The sequence below is a fragment of the Talpa occidentalis genome, unplaced genomic scaffold (assembly GCF_014898055.3).
Source record: "Talpa occidentalis isolate TD23 unplaced genomic scaffold, MPIMG_talOcc4v2.1 talOcc4.9, whole genome shotgun sequence".
In the NCBI taxonomy this organism is placed as follows: domain Eukaryota; kingdom Metazoa; phylum Chordata; class Mammalia; order Eulipotyphla; family Talpidae; genus Talpa; species Talpa occidentalis.
This window is the reverse complement of record NW_023605305.1, coordinates 105,627,895-105,652,513: the sequence shown is the minus strand read 5'-3', so window position 1 is coordinate 105,652,513 and position 24,619 is coordinate 105,627,895. Positions and strand designations below refer to the sequence as shown.

Below are 24,619 nucleotides of genomic sequence, written 5' to 3'. Positions count from 1 at the left end.
GAACATCTATATTCCAGATGATGTCAGGCACTGGGAATGTAAATCAATTGTATTCTCAGGAACTCATAGTTTATAAGGGAGGGCAGAAAACAAATTCCTATAGAAAAGTATGCTCTGTGCTACAGTAAAGAAGGCACAATGACAAGAAAGAGGGAAAGAAAATCTCTCATTGGGGAAGGATGACTAAGCTGAGTCTTTAATGATACAGGAGTTGAAAGGACCAGAGTAGGGAAAAGCACATGCATGGAAAGAAAACATCAAGTCACAAGGCAGGGAGGCTAAAATAGCCTGGGCCACTTCAGGAAGTAGATGAGGGCAGTGTGTCTGTGGCACAGGGATTAGAGAAGGGGGCAGTTGGTGGGAGCTGGGAGAGAAGTATATGAGATAATTTGCAAACCAACACAGATCTTACATGCTAGATTAAACACTTCGTTTTTCTTTATAGGTAATAGACTAGAAGTGGGAGAGTAAGAGCGTTTGAATTTTAGAACGATCATGCCGAGGATAAGCCACACGAAGGCGAGGAAGACGACAGAGGCAGAGTACAAAGTATAGGAAGTTTTCTCGCTCAAAAAATGTCATAATGGAGAGGCAGCTGGATTCTCTCACATATGAATGTAGGGACTAAAACTTGAGCAGCCAGATCTAGTGGCCCAGGAGAGTGAGCCTAGGACAGAGCTGTCACGTAGAGAATGGGAGAATGGAAAGAGAAAAGTAACTTGGGTCACTGATCATGTTCTTTAGTCAGTGGATTTGCCAATCCTGGAACAGTTCTGTCTCAAATCTACTTGTTTTATAAGATTAAAAAAATTCTCTAGATGAAGAGGGTATTCTGTTACTTGTAGTAAAAAGTATTCTAAAGACATTGCAACCAACTAGTTTAGGGAGTTAGGTAGATTTGATGGCTGAAACCAGTGCCCTAGTCTGTGGCTTATGTGACTGGACTGATGGAGTATCATTGCAACCATCACAGAGGCTGGAAAGAAAAGAAGTGTTTTTGGTAGTATTGTGAATGCTCTCTACCAAGCCCTCTACCATTAGCTAGCTGCACATCAACCACACCGCTACATATAGCTAATATGCAAAGGGCAGCAGAGCATACACACAGCGCAAAAAGAGCACAGGTTCCATTCCACTGGGAAGTAGGATTGGAAATATTTTCTCGAGGGTTGTTTGAATTGGCAGTTTCTATGGTCAACACAAACCAGAGATCATCTTTAAGTAGGGAAGCTAAAACTTAAGAGTGACATCCCATAATCAGTAGTTTAGAAAGAGTTGGCCTGTAATGTATTGTTGGATCCAACTCTTCAATTTCCAAGGTGCTTTATTTAAAAACAGGCAAGCTTAAACAGCAACTAGAAAAGCAAACCATTTATTTTTTAAGCTTATAAATAGCAATGAGTGATAACACAAATTTCCAAAGAGTTAAAGAACATCTTTTTACCTTGGCATAAGCTTTTCCACCTTTTAATTCCTGTCAAAGATAAAAAACAGTATAAGGGCATCATATGATTAAAGATTTAAAATTAACTATATGTCAGATAATTCTGAAGTAATCTTCACATGCTGGTTTTAAATATCATAGACAGTAAAATTCTGATGATCTTAAATCCAACTAATTGGATGCCCCTCCCCCTGGATTTTATTTAGAATCAACTTAAATCTGAAAGAGACATATGGTGAGAAGACAAGTATTTATTTGCTAAAGAGAAATTGCAAAAAAGTATCCTGGACTCACTTCAAGAAACTGAATCACCAAAGAAAGGTTAACTTACTCATTAAGTTAAGCATAATACTCTGTAAAAAGTTATAATATAACATAATATTAATATGTAACATTAACAACATATTAATATGAAAATTATAATACACATATTAATATATATTTCTCCCCTTTACTGGTTGGGCTTTTGCACTCATCTGCCTTCCAGGGCAGCTCTTATGTCACCAGTGGTTTCCATTTTTGATAAAGCCATAGACTCTATCTTCATCTCTTGACAGAATTTGACAGACTTGGCCAGCCCACCTCCTTTCTTATGTCATTTTCTTCTCTAAACTTCCATGGTGCCAAACTGCCTGGCTTTATTCCTGTCCCACTGGCTGATCCCCCTCACTCTCCTTTTCTGGACTTACTCTTTCATTCAATCTCTATAGAAAGAATACCAGTTGTACCCTAGTTACCTATTCTCCCCCTTTCCAAAGTAACAGAATTTTCCATTTTTAGTTGGGGTACCCGGCTGCCCCAAATAAAGTAACAGATACATTTTCCGTCTTCCTTTTGTGCAATGGCAGTGTGACTAAGAACTGGCCACACATACAAGAAGTGATATGTAGAATTCTTGTCCTTTCTTGTTATTTAGTAGTAATTTATTTAATAGTATTTATTTAGTAATATTTAATTTTTTAGTAGTAATTTATAGTACCCTCTAGGTATTAGGATTTGGTTTAGGGTCTCTTGCTTTAAATAAAAAAATCATATGCTGATGACTCCAAAACTCTCTCTCTCTAGTCTGACCTTGTCTTCTGCTTTTCAGACAAGTATTTTTAAATACTTGCCATCTTGTATTTACATCTCGCCATCTCTCAGATAACTCAAACTAAAACATGACAAAATAAGCCTACCGCTTATCTGCCCCCCAAACTGTGTAACTATGAGTCTTTACCATTTTAATAAATAACACAATCATCTACCCATATGCTCTGGTAGAAGGTCCAAGAGTTAGTTAGCCTCAATTCCGTTCCTCCAATTCACCACATCCAGTCCATTTTGGGGAGGGGGGAATCCAAAATACATCCTAAACCATACCATCTGCATGGTCTTAACTCCATGCAAAACCTAAGTATTTCTCACCTGAGTTATCCCAACCACTTCTCTACAGTTCATCATCTACACAGCAGCAAAGGTGATCTTACAAGATCATGTCTCTCCTTACTAAATACTCAAATGGATTCCAATTATAATTAGAATAAAATCTAAACCCATTACCATATCCTACAAGGCCCTCCCTAATTTAGTGCCTCAACTCTTATCATCTAGAACTTTTCCTCTCCACGTTTTCCATGTTCCAGCCCCCCAGTCTTCTGCTGTTTAAACATGTGAGGTTTGTTGCTCATATTAAATGGGGTTCACAGTATTTTTGAATCTGTGATTTTTTTTTTTTTTTTTAAAGATTTATTTATTTATTTATACAAGCACTGGGTACAGTCAGAAGCACAGGAGAGTGAGAGAATTCACCAGAGCCAGAGCGGAGAGCAGAACAGGCAGACTGACGAAGTACACTGCTGAGGGGAGCAGTGGGCGGCAGGAGAGGTCTGCTGTGCCATGTGGGACCCTTGCCCGGTGGCCGGGGATAGAACCGGAGCTGCAGAGGCTGCGGGCAGCTTTGCCACCCAGCGCTCAACCGCTGCGCCATGGGGGAGGCTCTGAATCTGTGGTCTTATATTTTCATCTGTTTGACATGATTCTCTCCTCCAATTATACATGTTAGATCTTTACACTGTTTCCTACTCCTTGCACTGTTTTCTGCATATTTCACCCTTTTTCCTTCTATGATTTAATGTGCATTATTTCCCTTTATCTTCGTGCTCTTTAGAATTCTCTTCAGTTGTGGTAAACCTGCTACTAAGTCAATGTGTAAGATTTTTTCCTCATCTCTTTAGCTACAAAATTTACTTACTGTATTTTTCAGTTCTAGAATTCAATTTAATCTATATTTTTGTAGCGTCTAGTTCTCTGCTGAAAGTCTCCATATTGTTCACTAATTATAGTTATTGTGGAAGTTTATTCCTGAGTTTCCTCAAATTTATATTTTTCCCAGTCTATTGTCCATTTCCTTTGGGATTTCGCTCATGCAGTTGTGTCTCTTGGTATGCTTGGTGGTTCTGTGCATAACCTGAAGAAATAATTTGAGGCTTAGAATAATGTTACTTCCCATCAGAGAATACGTACGTTTGCTTCTGGCAGGTAGTAAGGCAGGGGCAGATCACCAACCAAATAGGAACTAAGCTGACTGGAAACTGAGTTTCAGTCTTTACAAGGGTTGATCTGTATCTGCTCTTCTCTCCTTCTACCACTTGCCCTCTCAGAGGTCCTGCTGGTGGGCAATGGACTCATTTTTGTTTCTTTAGTCCTATAAAATTGCTGGAATCTCAGCTCATCTTTTTAGCCTGTCAGTTATTGCTTTAGCTCAGCTACGATATCGCTGTTTGCAAATTAGCAAATGCTTTGAAAGTAAAAGCAGGGCCTCTCTGGTGGCGTAAGGGGTTAAGCACCGCACTATGAAGCAATCTGCAGCCTCTGCAGAATGAGTTCGATCCCCTGCCAGCCAGGGAGAAATCCACATGGCGCAGCAGACCTCCCCTGACTCGCCTGCTGCTCCCCTCAGCAGTGTACTTCGGTCAATCTGCCTGTTCTGTCCCCCACTCTGTCTCTGGTGAATCCTCTCACCCCCCCCATCTCTGGCCTGTACCCCAACTCTTGTATGCATAAATAAATCTTTAAAAAAAAAAGAAAGTAAAAGCAATTCCAAATGAAAGGCTCCTTTGTTTACGCTTGCCTTGCTTATGATTCTAGGTCTCTCAATCCTTATTGCTTTGCAGCTTCTGATGCCTTTAACCAGCTATTTTTAATTTTGCTTTGCTTTTCTGGTTGTTCTCAGATGGTCCAAATTAAGTAATGCCCAACCTAACATGTGGAAAGGAAAACATAAAAATAAAACATACTTGGAATCAGAAGGACATGTGTGTGAGACTCTACTTAATACACTGTTTATAATCTATGTGATTATGGGCAAGTAATCATCTCCTTAAGCCTCAGTTTTCTTGAAAATGGAAAAAAAAATCACAACTATTTGCAGAGGTATTATTGGATAATACCTGTAAAGTCCCTAAGACAATGCTGACAGAGAGGAATTTAATGAGTGGTAGGATACAGACATATATGCCTCCCAAAGTAATATAAATAAAGTTAACACTTATGTGTGCAATAGTAGTAAGAGATGATAGACCAATGTTCTCAAATAATATTTTACTTTTTAACTTCAGATTCATCATCATATTTGCCATAGCAATTTAAATTATTACTGTGAGTGTGAAGTGAAACAACAGTTCTAACAATAAAGTGGAGCTAAATAAAGTTAGTTGGTGACTATGGGACTAATTATGGTTTCTGAAAGTGGAGAAGGAATAAGTTATTTTTGTACCTTCCTCACAGATACCCTGTAGATACAAGGATCTAGGATGCCAGTCGCAGCACTTGCACTCATTTTGCACATAAATGAGAACTTCTTTTTCCAGTGAACGCAATTTGCTTGCACCACCTCCCTGCAAGATAAAGAGGGGAAAAAAAAAAAAAAAAAAAGAACCAGTTAATTAACTTATTGATGACATGTTAAAAAAGCACTCTTTTACTCAAGTCTACAATGCAGATGTGATATACTGAAGGCCAGTATTTGTAAACAGTGAAATAGAAAGAAAAAAAATTCCTAGCAATGTCATCTGAAAATCTTTGAAAGGTTTTAATTATGTGCAGGAAATGGTGAAAAAATGAATTGACATATCAGTTCTAGCAATATAAATTGAGGCTTCACTATCATTCATTCAACAACACACAATACACATTTATTTTAGGTGGTTTGAATATGTGCTAGGTGTTTAACATATGAAATAAGAATGACAATTTTCCTAACGTGGGAGGATTTATAGATTACAGTTTGTATAAGGGACAGAAATATAAACAAATACTTATTCTAAAGTGAACTGTCACAGTTTTATTCCTATACCAGTCTTAACAGTAACAGCAGCTACCATCTACTGACAGCTTACCATGTGCTATTTATTTTTATTTTTATTTATTTATTTATTTATTTTTTTTACCATGTGCTATTTAATCTCCTAACAACCCTAGGAGGTAGCTGGCATTATTCTTGCTTTATGGAGAAGAATAAGCACCGGTGACTAAAAGTCATTTAAGTAAGGAGGTAGCACAACTAATAGTCAAAACAGGCCTACTTAAAATTAATGCATATATGTATTTATTTATTCTAAGATTTATCTTTATTTATTTATGCATACAAGAACTGGAATGCAGGCCAGAGGTGTGTATGTGGGCGGGGGGCGGGGGGGCGGTTTGAGAGGACTCACCAGAGACAGAGTAGGGAACAGAACAGGCAGACTGACTGAAATACACTGCTGAGGGGAGCAGTGGGCGAGTCAGGAGAGGTCTGCTGTGCCATGTGGGTCACCTCCCTGGCCGGGGATTGAACTCATGCCACAGTGGCTGTGGACTACTTCTTAACCCTTTGCGCCACCAGGAAGGCTCCTGGTTGGCTTACATTGTTGTTAGTGTTTTGGAGGTACAGGGACGTCCCCTTCACATGTAGTCACTACAGCACAGCCACCAAAGCACCCGCAGTTCCCCCACCACAATCCACTGTGCTCCCTCCCTACTCCATCCTCAACCCTCCCCTCTGCCTCTGGATGCCTAAATTCTGTGATCAGCTTTCAAGGGTTGGTTTCAAAGTTTGTCTTTGACCCTTTTGTTTGGTTTCTCTATATTTCACATATAGGTGACACCACCTGGTATTTCTCTTTCTCCTTTAGGCTAATTTGGTTTGACATAAACCTTCCAGCTCCTGTCTGGACTCTGTATTTATAACGCACTACCACCCTTTCCTTTCAGAATAATACTAATGATGATGACAATAATGATAGCATTTATTAAGTGCTTATTACATACCATTCGTTCTTGTAAATATTTTACGTGTATTATCAGCTTCATTTTACAAACAGTAAGTATAAAGGAAAATGAAGTGATCTCTCCAAGGTCACTCAGCTAGAAGGGGCAGAACTGGAATTGAAAGAAATGTCTACATTTTCCAATTCCTTACCTCTCCATTATTTTTCAACTCCCCACACCAGGCTTCTATCCCCTACTACTCCACTAACACTGCCCACCACTGAGCAACTAACTGCTAAATCCATGGGCTCTGTTTTATCCTCAGTTGACTCCTTCAGACATGCCTGAAACACTCTGGTCTCTTCTTCTGTAACCATGTCTTCTCAGAGTCTTCTTCCTTTGTACATTAAAATGTTATGTCCACCAAGGTTCTTCATCAGTGACTTTCCTTTCATTTTACTTTTTTTTTTTAAAGATTTATTTATTTATATAAGCACTGGGTACAGTCAGAAGCACGGGAGGGTGAGAGAATTCACCAGAGCCAGAGCGGGGAACAGAACAGACAGACTGACGAAATACACTGCTGAGGGGAGCAGCGGGCGGCAGGAGAGGTCTGCACGCCATGTGGCACCCTCGCCAGCGGCCTTGGATGGAACCGGCGCTGCAGAGGCTGCAGGCAGCATCGCAGTCCAGCGCTCAACCCCTGCGCCACCAGGGGAGGCCCTCATTTTATTCTTAAGGCCTTAAAATACTATACAAACACTGAGAACACACATATCTAAGGATCTTCTACTTTAGTCCTTTGACATATATTCACCCATCACTCACCACCTCCACCTGGTACTCCCAGTCTCTACGTGAGGTTTTGAGACCTCTGACCTTCACCTATTATGAGACCTACCAGCATGGTGGCTACCCACTGACTAGTTAGCTAAACTAGTGTGTCTAAGTCACATATGACAAAGCCTGCCAGTTGCTTATCCAGTCTCCTTTCTTCCTTAAAAACAGAACACTGATTTTATTCACAATGGCAATCTATCCAGTTAAAAAACAGCATTTTCTCACTCTCCCATGCAACTGGGAGTGTGTTATAATATAAGTCAGTAATATATAAATGGAGGCTATAAGGTGTGACTTCTGGAAGGCACAGTGGAAAATAGATAGTTGACATGATGTCTTTTTACCCTTCTTTGTCTGCTTGAAAACTATCACCTGACCTGGACCACAAGCCCGCTCTGAGGAAAAGCATGTGGTGACACACTGACCAGGAAGATGGGTCCCAATAACCATGTGGCCCTGGATGGTCTCCCTCTAAACTTTTAAAACCTTATTATTTAAAATGCTTATTTTTGACTTTGTTATATGCAGAAGAACTAAATCCTACTAGATAGAGCCTGGGACTTATTGCCAAATAAAAGAATCTGCAGAATTCAAATGCTATTCACATAGCGGTAGGTGCTTCTAGAATCCCAGAGTCCTGTCCCCCTCATTTGAAATTATCCTATAGAGCAAGATAGTGGAATAAGAGGTCCCCAGGCTTCATTCTCCACAGAAACAAATATCTGACAGACATACAGAGACAAAAGTGGCTTTATGGGGAGTCTTGGGTTCTCAATAGGAGGTCATAACAAGCTGGTAGAATCCAGGACTGAAGAGGGCTGCCTTGAGAAGGCAGGTCTGCACCTCAGTTAGTACAGGATCCATAGTCTGTTTCCATAGTCTTGATTCAGTCTGGATCGAGTTTTCTTTAGTGGTATCATGTTTATGTAATTCTTGGTGATCTGTGCAGTCTTGCATGATATATGTGCATTTGAAAAAGCAGAGACCTTCCCTAGACTACAGACTGGTTTTGGCAGGTGAAGACCTTCTCTTGCCAGGTCTCTGGACTGATGGAATTGACTTGGGGATTGTGGTCAAGCAGGGCTGGAACTGGGCCATATGGCTGCTACCAGGCCCATAGTCAAGACCTACTCTAGTTCTGGTTGCTGATCTGGAAGCAGCCTGACTCCTGTACACTTGGCTCTAGCCCCATCCACTAAAAGATCTGCAAGAACTACATCCATGTATGCCCCAGGCACAAGGCCACTGGCTGTGGACCTGAATAGCCCTATGACCTGGCTCTTACCTGCTCAAACATGGTCCCAGAGGTAGTCCTCACTGCCCAGGAACCAAGAAAAGACAAGCCACTTGGCACCCCTGGCACTCAGCCTGTTGACTATTGACTTGGCTGCATACCCTGAAGTAGCCTCGTACGTTGGCTCTGGTCCCACTCTACTGTGGTCTAGTAGTGCCTGCCTGCCTGCCCGGTGGGAGGCACACCTGTCAATCTTAAACCAGACTATGGATCTGGAAGGAGGCTGTGACTGCACTTCAGTTCTATTCTACTGCAGTTCTGCCCACCTAGGGATCTACCTGGGGACTTGGTGTGAGTTATCTGTCCATGCCTCTGGCAACACATCTGCTGTCTGTGGACTTGACTTATTGTAGATGAATCCCAGAAATGACACTCTAGACAATACACTCCCAACCACAGGAAACTCTCAATGAATATTGTTGACTGACTGTCAACATTTAAACAGTCCTGCTACCATTTCTTGCCTATGTTACTCAACAACATTCTTAAATCAGCCTTTCCTGTGTCTAGCACCACTACCTAACTCAGTTCCTCATCAGTTCTTCCCTGAAACTCAGCAACAGCTTTCTAAATGGTGCTTGCTTAAATCTACCTTCCTCGTTGCTACCCGAGGGTTCCTTCTAAAACGTAAATTTGAGGGTCTCCCCTGGTGGCACAGGCGGTTGAGCGCAGCACTGTGAAGCTGTCTGCAGCCTCTGTAGCGCGGGTTTGATCCTGGCTGGCCAGCGAGAATCCCACATGGCGCAGCAGACCTCTCCTGTTCGCCCACTGCTCCCCTCAGCAGTGTGTTTCACTCAGTCTGCCTGTTCTGTTCCCCACTCTGTCTCTGGTGAATTCTCTCACCTCCCGCACATCTGACCTGTACCCCATTTTTTTTTTTTAAATGTAAATTTGATAAAGTCCTCCACTGCTTCTCCATGTCTTGGAGGACGAGGTCCAACTACCTTAACATGTCATCTCCATGATTAGGCGCCTGCCTGTGTTTAGTCTCCTACCTTGACCATCTGTGTCTCATGCAGCTTGTTCCCCATTTACTTCACACTATTTCTCATTTGCATATCTTTGTTTACGACATAAATGCTCCTTTTTGTTCTTTCTCTTCCCTGTTATATACTCCCCTCTTCAACTTCCCACATTCACCAGTTTAATTCTAACTCATTCAATTTAGTCATTATATCCTCTAGGAATTCTTCCCTAAGTCAGCTTTTAGGAGAAAGCCTGGTGTCCTGTAGGACCTGGTCTGCCTTCATTTTCTGAATACTTACTGTCCACTATTCCCTACCTTACAGGCACTGCCACCCGAGGAGGGGCTGGCAAGATCTGGTTGAGTTAACTTTTCCCATCACCCACCCCCAGGACAAGATTCTAGGTCCTAACATCCTTTTTCCTTGCTTTGTCTTTGGCAGAGTCTCCTATAATTACACATGTATGAAATGAACCAATATTACACATGAATTTTTTTTATATGATAAGCTTAAAAATTGTTGATGATGTACTTTTTTGGTAGGAAGTCAAACAGAAATGTTGATTTAAATAATGTTTCAGCTTTGTAAATATAAAAATAACAGTCCTCAAAGATTAAGCAAGTTCTCTAAATAAAAATAATATTTGTGTGCCCAAGGCAATTCTACAGAATGTTCTTTGGTGATAATATTTAAAGTGCACACACACACGCACACATGCATACACACGCACATACACACAGCTGTCAGAAAGCTGTCCAAACTACACAAACAAACAGAAAAACGGCAAAGCTAGTTCGTGACAGTTTGTTATACTGATGGGTTGCCATGGAAACAAGCTCAGACTACTTGGCAACTGGGACGAAAGTCACATTAGTAAATGCTTTCCGTTATGTGAGTCATTAATTTCCTATGAGTTTTATAGTTGCTTAACTACTTTCAAGAAACAAAGCAACAGAATATGATTTGTGCTGGTACTGTGGAAAGCCAACTATTTCTAAGATAAAATGATAATGTTGTTGATTGTGAAATCAGCAGAGGATTTGGAAGATAAATGGTGCTGTGGTAATTGTTTATGCTTCAAAAGAGAAAGAAAAATCTAAAAAGTCTTTAAAAGATAAAAGTGCTATAAAATAAAATGAAAATTACGGACCTATTTTTTGGTGACTAGTTACAATACCAGCTAACTAGATTACATATATGCTATAATTGCTTTCATACGTATATTCTAGGCACATATTTAAAATTATGCCATGTCTTGGCAATTCAAGGTAATTTTAACTATTAAAAAATAGTGATGAAAACCCATTATGAGGAATACAAGCTGTTTTGCTACACTATATTACTGTATGGAGAATCAGTCTGCGTCCAGAGCCAGTCAGCTTGGGTTCAAATCGTGCCTCTGTGACTTCCCTGCTGTCATGCTGGACACAGCCCCCAACCTCTCTGTTTTTTCCCTATTCCTTCTCCATGCAACAGGAGAAGTACAGGTACTGGTAACAGTACCTATACTTCATGGGAATTTTGGGAAACCAAGTGAATATCACACCTGGTGTCTGGAATAGTACCTGGCTTATAGTGACTCTCAATAATAAATGTAAAAAGTTGTTGTCATCAAGGATATAAGTAGTTCTAAGTCCAACTATATTTGCCATCCAGAGAGACATAATCATTAAATTTAGGAGTAGAAAAATTTCTTCAACATCAACAAAAATTTCCATTTTATAGAAGATACAGATTTCTAAGGAAATAAATCTTTGGGAAACTGAGGCAAAAATATTTTAAGACTCCAATGACAAAATAGATCTATAAAGTTGTGACTTTTAATTTCAATGCTAATAACAAGTGAACCCCTCATACTCCAGAGGTGTTTTTGGCTTGAGAAGTTGGATGGACAGTACTCCCCCTCACTTGAAAAAATTAATGCAAGATTTTCATTTACTCTGCTGATGGTATTACACAGTGAGCGAAATGATAGTCCAGTTTTAGACATTTTGAGGTTGAGGAGCCTCAGGATTCCTCACTTGGTACTATTCAGTAGGCAAATAGATATAAACATGTAGCTAGCACTCAAAAGGAGAGGTCGGAGAGGCAAATGCATCTCAGCATGTAAATGGTACTCGTTACATGTAAATGATGTAATATTTAAGTACAAAGCACTGTGGAAACCACAAAGTGTTAGGAATCAAGAGTTCAACCAAAAGCTTTTTCTATGATACATTTCCCCAGTCCCTGGGTAAAACTGTTCTCTTGTTCCTGTAACTCCAGGGCACATTTTATATGCACATTTGACATCACCTTACAAATGAAAGATACAGAGAACAAGAAAAATAGGATTTTTGTGAAGTTTTTCAGGGTGTTATGAAAGTATTCCTATTTGGTATTTTTACAAGTATAATTATCGATAGGGAATGTTATCGCACCCGAGGAAATTTTCACATACAGGGTTATTAAGCAGTGGATTCCAAAGCTCAGGTCATCAAGATCTACTTGGGGACACAGATAAGGAAGAGAAAGAAGCAGAATGGTTACATTCTTGAGACTGAGAGTAGGATGAGTCAGTGACACAGTTGGAATGTGACAAAATAGCACAGAGTATTACAAACTGTACCGTGAGGGCTCTATCTACTCTGATTGCCTTGGTTATCCTTTAAAATAATAATAATGATACAATTATGAGGAAAAACTCGTGCAAGTGAAATAAATTAAAATCAAAGGCACGGTAGGGCCTCCCCGGTGGCGCAGCAGTTGAGCGCTGGGTTGCGAAGATGCCCGCGGCCTCTGCGGCGCCGGTTCGATCCCCGGCTGCTCCCTGGCCACCGGAGGAGGGTCCCACATGGCGCGCAGACCTCTCCTGCTGCCCGCTGCTCCCCTCAGCAGTGTCCTTCAGTCCTTCTGCCTGCTCTGCTCCCCGCTCTGGCTCTGGTGAATTCTCTCACCCTCCCGCACTTCTGACTGTACCCAGTGCATGTATAAACAGAACAAACAAATAAATAAATAAATAACATGCCTCTATAAAAAAAAAAAAAAATCAAAGGCACGGTAACAGTCTTAGTTGGCTCTACTTTGAAGGGAGTCCTGGGGAAGAGACTGAACGAGATCTGGGTGGTGGTGAAAGGGCCAGGTGACAAGAGAGCTATACATGGAAGGATGTTATTGAGCATACGTGCTCTGATGTTCTGGACAGTGTGATCTGCCAATGTAGACTTCAGGTTTATGCATCACACTGTATTACTTATTTGCTATTGGCTGGCATTAATTTATAGTTTCTCAAATTAGGAATGGCCAAGTGCTGACATTACAGTTATCACTGAGTTCCTGGTTGCTTCAAAAACGCTGATACTTAATGAGTATAATGCAAGTTTACAGCTTTCAATTGTATCTAATTATAAATGCTTATTATCTGTATTACTAAAGTAATGATTGAGTTGTTCTATTAACAGAAATTGTAAAGGTAATTTATGGTTGCTTATATAAGGTTCTTTCCTAATCTGGCTTACAAACAAAATTCTGGAACTAATTATCTTCTTTTGCAAGGACTATGAACAATCTTTTCTAACTACGTTCCTGGTGCTGTTATTTCTAAAACTGTCTCTGCCTTGTACACAGAGGAAACAGTGAGGCCCACAGGGCTGTCCAATGTAGATTATTCATTTGAGCTTTCTGGAAGTCATTCCCTAATAACAAGGAATGACCAAAATTGGGGAAATCTTCACGTCTGCGAGGTATGCAAAGATATTTCTAAATATAAAAGATATTAAAAAGGATATTTTTAAAAATAATGTATGGAATCCTGAACTTGCCTCAATAAGGTAATTATAGAAAATAAAGTCTTAATAACTTCAGACATTAGCACCAGAGAATTCCCAGAAGTTGCTATTGAAATGTGCTTGCCTCTGTGAACAAGGAAATACATAAAATTTTAACAAGAAAGAAAATGAGTTTATTCTGATGGTATGCTAGTGATGACTCTCTAAAATGAAATGAAACAAACACATAAATTCCAAACTCAATATTATATCTATTCCTCATTTCATTAAGATAAATCTTGGATATAAGCTGGTTTCTAAGCCACAATACTTGGAAATAGCATTTCATTAGGAAAAGTCTGAGAATTTCTTCTGAAACCAGAACAGGTTTCGGGAGAGAAAATTTTTTTAAAGATAACAGAAAAACAAACTTTCAATCATGGGGTTTGTTTTTAATATCTGTGTCCCTATTTTCTCTCACATTATTTCTCTATCCCAACCTATAATAATCAAGTCTCTATCTTAAAAATACATAAAATTGTTACTTGTTCTTGTTTTCTGCCCTTGCCTAATTCTACTTTTCTTTTTCTTCATCAGCAAACTTCCCAAAAGAGAAATTACATTAATTGCTTCTGTTGCTTGATTACCTGCTCACCCCGCCCCCAGGCCCCTGAATCTTGGGTTTTTGCTCCCCTGACTCCAATGAAACTTTTCTCTCAAGTTCACTATTGGACAGCCACATGCAAAACACTTAAATTGGACTACTATCTTACACCTTATACAAAAATAAACTTGAAATGTATTAAATTTGAACATAAAATCTGAAACCATAAAACTCTTAGAAGAAAATATAGGTAATAAAGGTCGTTGGTGTCAGTATTGGAGAGGATTTTTTTTTTTTTTTTTAGAATTGAAACCAAAAGCAAAGGCAATTATAAAACAAAAATAAAAATGACACTACATAATATTAAAAAGCTAAGTAAATGGAACTAGCTACAAAATGAAAATGCATCCTACCAAATGGGAGAAAATATTTTTTTAGAGAAAATAGAGCCTAAGAAGAAAGTCTACTAAAAAAAAAAAAAAAAAAAAAAAAAAGAGGGTGTTAGGCAGAATTTCCCTCAGAGAATTCATGGCAAGGAATAGGAAAGTGAGAGGTAAAAGTGGAGAATAAAGTTCATGGATTTAAGAGAGTGGCTTCAAGCAAAGGTAATTATCACAGAATTTTAAACAGAGCACAAAGGTGCAAATGAGGAAATATTGGCTAGATATGGCAATGAGGGAAGGCTGATGATGTCAGCAAGTACAGTTTCTGTTGAAACTACTGGGTGGAAGTCAAAAAATATGCTGTTGAGGGGAGAGGAAGAATGCTAAAGAGAGAGCAAATATAGATTATTTTTTCATAAAGTTTGGATCAGAATTGCATAGAAAGCAATGAAGTGGGAAGTGAGATGGGATAAAAGATACAGATCGGCACTGAACAGGAGAATATTTTGTTCTAGGAAATGAGAATAGAAAGATTGGTGAGGACGAAGATTATGTTTGTGTGCCAGTGTGAGTGAGAAACACACACACACACACACACACACACACAGGAAGCAAGGTCTCCTAGGCAGAAAAAGACCTAACATGACCTCATTTCGTACTCCCGTAAGTAGTGAAGAAACTTGTATTACCTAAGTCACAGAACACAAAATTATTTTATATGCATATTGGAAATCTTAAGATCATTCAGTTTTATGTACACCACTTACCCTGTAATGCATATGAAAAGACTAAAATGCAAGTCCTGGTCATCCATTTTCCTTAAATCCCTAATCTGCTTTGTCCTATTGTTTCAGTCTTCACTATGATTCATTCTCCTGTTGCTAAACTCTTTCCCAACCCATTCTACCATATCACCTGAAACCCTGGTTCCAGGGGTTAAACAAATGTACAGTCTCAACCTCTTCACTTACTATCCTACCCATTGTCTAACCCACACCTGGCATGAGGACACTATTGTTGAGGCCCTGTAGGGTACATAGTGCTTTCTTCCACTCCCATCTTCTTCAAGAGATAGTGTTAGCATTTTATTAATGCCTCAACACCACTTGTAAGCTGTAACTTCTATTTTCAAGTTTGAGGTTTAAAAGCCAGAGGCACACACTATCTGGCTATGTCATCCCTTGCTAGTTAATGTCACAAATGACTTTTGATTTTTTTCTTCACTGTAACACCTGCAATCATACTGGCTATTTTAACCCCATGTAAATAATGTAACAGCCTAGACCCAAAATTCTTTGTCCTCTACCTATCTGCACACCACTATGGTAACACCCACATCCTGTATTTTGCTAACTCTCCAGACTGCTAACCTGAAGGAATCTCAAATTTTAATGTCCAACTTTCTGAGCACATAACAAACCAATCAAATTTGCTACTAACTCCATCAAGACTCATTCCTTCCATATGCACCTTCCTTTACAGTCATGGAGGCCTCCATCTTCTAACCAGTCTATAGTTTATGATTTATCTTCCTGGCCTAATTTCTCTCCTTATGAAGTATGGATCACATGACTGATTCTTTAAATAGTTTTCTTTTCAGCACTCTTTCTTCCTTTGCTGCTTTAGCCTGTCCATTTATCTACAAACTTCTCAACTTGAATCAATCCTACCATCCATTTCCTCCTATCTCAAACCTATAAAGCTGTTAGAGAAAATGCATAAACATGCAACTTGCTATCACTAAAATTCATGTTTTAAATTGTAGTTGGCTCTTTATAGGTTACCACTAGTCAGCATTCTCTCCTAGTCCTTGTAGAAACTTTTCTGATTTTGTCATTATCCATGTCTCTTATTCCACCTTTCTTGGTTGCTAGTGAGAAACTACGGCTGTCAGATGAGATTTCTCTTAATTTCAGCCCTAAGCCAACCTATTAACTTTGCATGAGTCTCCTTTTGATTTTTTAGACCGTACAGTCTCAAAGTCCAGACTCTTTGGAATGACCACTCTCTCCTCCTTGTGTGGCAGGGGCAATATACTTCTATATGCACACACATCTCAAGCTGCCAGTGTGTACACTGTTCTTTTAATCGTTCTATGTCCTTCTCCAGTTAGACTTTTTCCAAAACCTTGCTAAGAAATTCTCCTCTGTGATACTTCCTCTGACCCTCTCCTTAGACCCATCACCATAGGCCTCCCCCATGACCCTGATCCGCATAAAACACCAGTTAAACATTTCCTCTTCCTTTTCTCATATTTATTTTTACTACTATGAACTTCACATTGCATAGGAATTTTTCATAAAAGTAATTAAAAGAAAAAATTGGATGAGATGACTGGCAGATTCAAGTACTATAGGAAATGAGTGGGAAGGGAAATCAAAGTGGTACATTGAAAAAACATTTCATTCATTCAATAAATAACCAACATATATTAAGAACGGTGTGTGTAATCAGTGTTAGAGGGAAGTAGTGGGTGGATTGTAGGCTGGGGCAGGTTATGAGCATAAAGCTGAGGAGACATTTGACCTAGATCTTGAAGAAAAGGTTGGAATTTGAATCCACTAAAAGAAGGAAATGTGGGAAGAGGAGAGGGGGTCAAAAAGACAAAAATGCACACACATTTTGCTAATTTAAGTTTATTAGTCTTGGCTAAAATGGAAGGTTGAGGAAGAACAGTATTAGGAAATAAAACAAATCTTGATTACAAAATCTTGGGCTAGAAAGGGTCTTAAGAATCATCTAGGTCACCTGTCCTTCTAGAGACAGATAACACTCTTGATAAACAGACAAGGCACTGAGTCAACCTATTCACTATTGTGTTCTTCTAAATGTTAGAGGTTATTGTTCTTAATGTTATATGAATAGAAACATGCCTTCTTTAACATATCCCACCGGTGCATTCAACCTAAGTCTATTCCCTCTTTATGGGGTAGTCTTTCAGGTGTTTTTTTTTTTTTTTTTTGAAGATTTATTTATTTATACAAGAGCTGGGGTACAGGCCAGAAGTGCAGGAGGGTGAGAGGATTCACCAGAGACAGAGTAGGGAACAGAACAGGCAGACTGAAGAAATACACTGCTGAGGGGAGCAGCAGGCGAGACGGAAGAGGTCTGCTACGCCATGTGGGACCCTCCCCGGCCAGCCGGGATTGAACCTGCGCTGCAGAGGCTGCGGACAGCTTCACAGTGCGGCACTCAACCACCTGTGCCACCAGGAAGGCCCTTATCTGGTGTTTTTTAATTGATGTGTGACATTGAACAAATGATGTTCCTTTTCTGAGAATCAAAATTCTTCTTTCTAATAAAGAGGTATGGCAGAGGCTAGTTTGTCCCCTGACATCTGTCCTTTCCTTCTCTTTATCATTAGAGAACCTTTGTGGGTCATACGGACACCCAAGAAAGACGTTATTTCTTAACCTTCCTTGGGGCTGGGTATGGCCGTGTGCTTAAGTTCTGGTTAGTCTATGAGCAAGAGACAACCCTTCCCCTTTCCTTCATCATACAGGCTGGAATTGGGATGTGGGGCGAGCCAGTTTAGTCTCTGAAGATGAGAACTATAATCTGGCATAACTGAGAAATGAGAGTCAAAGCCCTTGACAACATGACAGAAGAGAGCCACCACATCAGCTTGGATTTTATATGAAAGATAAATAAACTATTTCATTTAAGCCAGTTTTTTTTTTAACATATGTGGTACAGCACCTGATGTATATCCTAACCCAACAGGAGGCAACATCACTAGAAAAGGGACTTAGTAAGAATTAAATGAAAGCACCAATGTAAAACATAGATATATACAAGTTCATTTTTTAACCCAAAGACATCTTGAGACCCACTCCAGACCTCGATTGTTAACATAATTCAAGAATCCTCAGAACCTCAATATACTCCCCTGGATCTCTCTATTTGATAATGTCTCTCAAAGGCTGAATCCCAAATAAACATTAATTCTTTATAAGCTGTGTACACAAAACAGAATATACTTCCCAATACGACTTCCCCATATATTTAAAACAGGGATCTCTGTATTTGTCATCCTTGCCAAAGCTACAATAAATCTTTTCTTCAAATACATGCATTCTTGGGCCTCCCTGGTGGCGCAAGGGGTTAAGACACAGCCTATGAAGCTATCCACAGCCACTGCACCACGAGTTCAATCCCGGGCCAGGAAGCTACCCACACGGGGCAGCAGACCTCTCCTGTCTTACCCGCTGCTCACCTCAGGAGTGTATTTCAGTAGATCTAGCTGTTCTGTTCCCCACTCTGTCTCTGGTGAATCCTCTCACCCTTCACACCTTTGGCCTGTACCCCAGCTCTTGTATAAATAAATAAATCTTAAAAAAAATTATAAAAATATTATAATAATGGAATTGATGACCCTATTTCTGGTCACGGTAAGAATTCAATGATATACAGTCAACCAGCATTTTCTAGTAACACTTACTTTTTATAGTTGCTACTTAGTGATTTTTTTCATTTTATATCATCAATTTAATGCAATGAACGGTATGTTGACTACGAAAAAATCTTAAAAATCTGCATGCCCTTTGACGCAATAATTCCATTTCTAAGTGTTAATTCTAAATAAACGATGACAAATGTATAAAAAATTTGGCATAAGGTTGTTCACTGCAGTGTGTTTATGAAAGTATTAGCAAAAAGAAAGCAAAGAGGGAAGGCTATTACAAAAAGGGATTTGGTTCAATAAAACCATGGAAATCTATACAATGGAATGGTATACATTTAACAAAAATAATTTTGTAATTGAGTATTTAATGAAGCTACAATAAGTAAAAAAAATAAATACAGTATAATTCAATTTTGTTTAAAAAAATGTGACAAGTGTGTGTAATGATAGGATATATGTGTGATAGGGGTGTGTGTGTGTGTGTGTGTGTGTGTGTGTACACAGACTCCAAGGTTATACAGCAAAATATTATTAATAGTGATTATCTCTTATAGGTTTATTTATATGCAATTTTTGTTCTTTTTGTTTTTCTATTGTCTAAGTTTTCCACATTTTTGCAATAAGGGAAAAAGTTACTAATAAAAAGTACACAATGTGCAGTGAATTAAAATCTTGAAAACATGAAGATGTACTTTGGCCAAAGAAAAGAAATCCCTTCAACTTGTTTACAAAGTAAATGATCCAATACACAGATGTACTCTTTAGCTTCCTGGACACTCCCTGAATTCACATGTTTTTTTAACACAAGTTCAAGTGAAACATACAAAAGTATTTAGCTATGAGCATTAAAAAAGATGGCCAAAGTAACGCAAACTTGGGTATCCGAAAAAGTACTGAAAATATTCTTTCTACTCTTTTATTAAAGCAGACCAGGAATGAAACCCGTTTTAACAGTCTTAATTACCCTCAAGAGCCATTTAAATGATATTACAAGAGAAGAGTGCTCTGAAAAAATTTAAAGATGCAATATTCTGTTTCTTTTGAAAGGCCTTCATGAATGTATTATTAGATAATAATTGTTTATTAGATCACTATAATCATATAATGTATCTTCTAAATTTTTTATGACTATGGTATGTCAAGTCTGACTTTTATCCCAGTCATTTAAGCAACATTTATTACAAATAAATACCTTTTAGTTTCTGTTTTTTTCTAACCTCTTCATTGGATAACCTTTCCAGGAGAAATTGAATCCTTCTAAAATTAATTTCCACTATAACCTTTAAAAGGCAAAACTGCTTAAGGAAATTCTAGATGAAAAGTTCTGTAAGCAGGTTTATTCAGAAAAGACTGAAATCTAAGAAATCCACAATAAGTATGTCTACAACTGCTCACCATGCTTACTGTCACCTCAGCATAGTATGTTAAGCATATGACTTACCTCCTGCTACCCTCTCCTACCACATACTCTGTTACTCTCAGCAAAACAAAATATTCTTCTTGACTTCTTAACTTCTGCCATGACACAAAGACATTTGTGATAGTATTATGATTTCATCAGTCACGTGAGAAACCTCTGAGTTCAAGTTCTTATTAGATACTGCATGGGTTATTTTAATAGCCTCCTAATTTGTCTCCCCAAATCTCATCTATCCCCACCTGAATCCAAAAAGCATTAACCGCTAGCTTAAATACCACTTTCATCCTATTACAACCTACCACAATCATCTTACATTGAATTTTATCCTATGAGCAGTGGAAAACAAACTCTTTATAAAAGCATTCAGAAACATTTATTTTTTGCTTCTGTTCACTGTCAACTCTCCTGATCCATCACCAACTTTTACTGCAGACTTACCTATCTGTCCCCCACCTCATTTTCTTGTCATGCAAATTCATCCTCTCAACACCCTCAAGCCTAAGTCTAATATGATTTTCAGTAACTGCTGCAGTTGTAAATAAGTTTTCTCTCAGAATTTCAACAACATTCACATATTGTCTGACTGATTGATTAGGCACTGAATCAACTCTCTCCTCCTACTGTCAAGCAATTATACATCTATGATCTAATTTCATGAAGTAGAGATAAAACCCTATAGGGCTTCATGTTGTACTTCTCATAGCCCTGGGTAGTCAGCTACAAATCCAGTACATTCTTAATTAATATTTAGTGAACAATGAATGATCGGCATCTTTAGTTTGGGGCACTAAAAACTAAAGCAAATTTATTTCTAATTTGCTATGTACCTCTAAGGTTTTTCTCTAATAAAATGTATTTTCTCTAATAAAATATTACTTAATGTAGACTTACAGCCTACTATTTTAAGCCTTTTTCTTAATTTTAGAGAGAAGTGTTAGAGTGTTAACTATATTTGACTTATAAGAACTAGACAAAGTGACCTTTAAAAAATTAAAACCTAGCATTTAATTAGACTTGTACTGCTTAGACTGACATCCAAGAATTAAAATTGATGTACTTTTTCAATTGTTCAAGTACTTAAGTATTTCAGGCTCTTATCTTGAAAAATGAGTGTCTTTCTCAAATCAACACTTTCATAGTTGTCAGATTAAAGGAATTACATATAACAGCTAAAGGAAACAAACCCTCTTGCACAAACTCCTTGTCTTCTCTTTAAATGTCAACTGGGTCCCATCATGTTTTAGGTACATCATCTGAGGAAGTCCTCACAACAATTCCATATGCCAGTGATTGCTTCTATTTTACAGATGGAAGCTTTGGGAGGCTAAGTAACCCACCCAGATTTACCAAGGTGGAGCTAGGATTTAGGTTCCCATATGGCTTATTTCAAACCCTTGTTCTTAGCCTTATACCAGCCACCTGTATTTAACTTCAAAGGCAGAGGCTCCATATTATGAATCATTTCCCTCCAGGCTATGTGAGGTGTTTTTTTGTTTGTCTGCTTGGCTATATGGAACACTATTCTTAATGTTACCGGCCTTGATTAAAGTCAAATTTCAGTTGGAAGAGAAAGGGTAAGCTTAACCCTGTATACTCTGTGTTCTCCTTTCCAATTAAAACCATTAAGAAACTCCTTATTTAGCATCACACACAGTTTTCTCCTTCATCCTGCATTGGTATGTTTGAAATGAGGCAGCCTATACCAAAACCTTGGCATTTCACTTACTAGATGTAGGGATCTCGAGAAAGTTAGGTATCAGTTTGTTCATCTATAAAATGGGAACCCCTGCCTGACAGGCTTGCTGTAAGAGTTAAAAAAAACATATTTAAAGAGACCAACCTGTACTATTTTCTGTATAAATGACTGTGCCACACCAGATAACTGGTAACCTGACGGACCACAGGGGCAGCAGGGAAGTGCCCTAACCACCAGGTGTCACCACTGGCCCAAAGAGCTGGTCAAGCTGCCAGGAGTGGGTGGGTGGCACCCTGCAGCAAAACGGTAAGACTCTGTCACTTGCACCTACAAGACATTCAAGAACTGGCTTTGGCTTTTCAACACCCTAAGAAGCAAGTACAGCATTTGTTGCACCATTGTAAGTTACATTTTTCTCTTACACATGCATTAAAAATGATGGTAGTATAAATTAATTAGCTGGATATCTACAGAAGATGTGGCTTTTTGTCAACACAATCGAATTTTAAAAACTATCCTAGGCCAACCATTTAATTTTTAGATTCAATAGTGCTTCAACATCCATTGATTTTGCCAACTAGATAGTTCTATTTTCTGGTTTCCAGGCCTTTCAATATTGCGACCGTGGAAAATTCTCTGGCGCCCATTCCACAACCCACTGACACGATTTCATTTACATTTACAGGGATGACAGATCAAAGGAAATAGAAATCAGAATATATTTTAGCGTAGAAATAAAGTCTATGGACAGCAAATTTAGGCAAAATAAGCAGTAACTATCAACTTTCTCCCCTGTTCTCAGCACTTTCAAATTCATTTTAAAATATTTTATTTCTATTTTTTTAAGGAACACTTACCCTAGAGTAAATCTGTTCACCCTCAAACAGCTCCGAATTTCAAGGAACCCTACCAGTCCTCACCAGCCAACGACTCGCCCTGAGTGTGCCCAGGGGTTCAATGAAAATGTATACATTGTGCAAAAATGAAAAATGATGTTAAGAATTATATAAAATAAAATAAAAACAAAAACAAAAAACAAACAAAATGAGAGCTGGGCCTGGCTGGGCCCTGCTTCTGGTTTTAAGTCCTCCACGCCGAGACCCATTAGTGGCCACTTCCAGACGGGGAATATCAGTGTTGGCCTAACTGGGGACGCAGCTCTCTAGTGAGGCGTCAACTGCTGCCCCATCTGCCAGGGAATCAGTCGACTGCAGTCAAGCCCAGGCCTACCCCAGACACATCCTAATTGCCCGGGCTCCCGAGCAACCCACAAGGGAGAAGCAATTTTGACAAGCACAGGCTTCTGTGTAGCGGGAGTTCTCTGACAACTCTGCAGTTTGGGTTATTCTGTTTTTGTTTCAACAATAGCTCAAGTTCCACTTTGCCTTTCGCAAACATGGAACCGTCTTAAGAGAAATCAGACACCTCGGCTGCCACTGGCGGAGGTTCCCATTCCTAGACAATTTAGGAGCAAAGAGCAGCTCCCAGGAACCATCTGGAACCGGGAGGGCAGGAGCCAAGCCCAACAGAAATGAACCCATTTGCGCAGCACTTTGTGCAGATCAATAAATTCCTGCCTGACTTCAGCTCGGGCCCTGGAGAAAGGCGCTCACGAGGCTGGCCGCCCTCCAGGAGCAAATGGGTCAAGACCGAGATGCTGGGGCCGCTGGCGGTGGGTTGAGCGCAGCGCTGTGAGGCTGTCCCCAGCCTCTGCACCGCGGGTTCAAGTCCCGGCCGACCAAGGAGCTACCCACACGGCGCGGCAGACCTCTCCTGTCTCGCCCGCTGCTCCCCTCAGCAGTGCATTTCAGTCATTCCTCCTGTCTGCTCCCCACTCTGTCTCTGGTGGGTCCCCTCACCCCTCGCATCTCTGGTCTGTACCCCAGTTCTTGTATAAATAAATCAACCTTAAAAAATGAAATAAAATGTGTACAATCATATTAAAAAAAAAAAAAGCCCGAGACGCTGCCGAGCTCACGAGCCGCCGCCGGGGGGTGGGGGGTGGCCGCGCCGGAGCGGGGGGCGCGGGGGGCGCGGGGCGGGTTACCTGGGGGACTCGGCGGTGAAGCTGCCGCCGTCCAGCAGCCGCATCTTGCAGAAGAGCACCCCGTTCACGACGGGCACCGAGGAGAGCTCCTCGAGCTCGAAGTCCACCTTAAACTTAAACTTCTTCTTCTTCATCATCGTGAGAGGCAGGCGCCGGCGAGCCGCGCGCGGGGGCGGCCCCGAGGGGCGCGCGGGCCGCCGCCGCTTCAGCTCCGCCGGGCCCCGGGCCCGCCCCGCCCCATGGCGGGGGCCGCGCGCGCCACGCGGGGGCACGGCCGGGGGGCGCCGCGGGCCGGCCGGGGCCGCCGCCGCCGCCTCTCGCGGCAGCTCGGGCCAGGGAGCGGCGGCGGCCGCGGCGCGGAGCCCGCCCGCCCGCGGGGAGCGGTCGCGCGGCAGCTCGCCTGGCGGGGGGCGCCTCCCGGTGCGCGCGCTCCGCCGCCGCCGCCCGTCTCCGCGCCGGAGAGCGGCTCGGGCAGCGCCGCGCCTCAGGGGCGCCCCCAGCGGCCGCGGCCGGCAGCGCACCGCGGGGCGGAAGCGAGGCGTG

The 24,619-nt window shown here is 40.4% G+C and overlaps 1 protein-coding gene across 1 annotated transcript in view; it reads right to left on the bottom strand.

Annotated features, from left to right (window-relative positions):
- EEIG2 (EEIG family member 2) overlaps window positions 1-24,303 on the bottom strand; it is a 48,540-nt gene extending 24,237 nt beyond the window's left edge. Inside the window, exons 1-3 of the mRNA XM_037498152.2 lie at window positions 24,077-24,303; window positions 5,202-5,322; window positions 1,445-1,474 (exon numbers count right to left, since the gene is read on the bottom strand). Of these exons, the coding sequence (XP_037354049.1) occupies window positions 1,445-1,474; window positions 5,202-5,322; window positions 24,077-24,213 (288 nt within the window). The 5' untranslated portion in view covers window positions 24,214-24,303. The remainder of the gene's footprint in view (window positions 1-1,444; window positions 1,475-5,201; window positions 5,323-24,076) is intronic.
- Window positions 24,304-24,619: the final 316 nt, after the last annotated feature.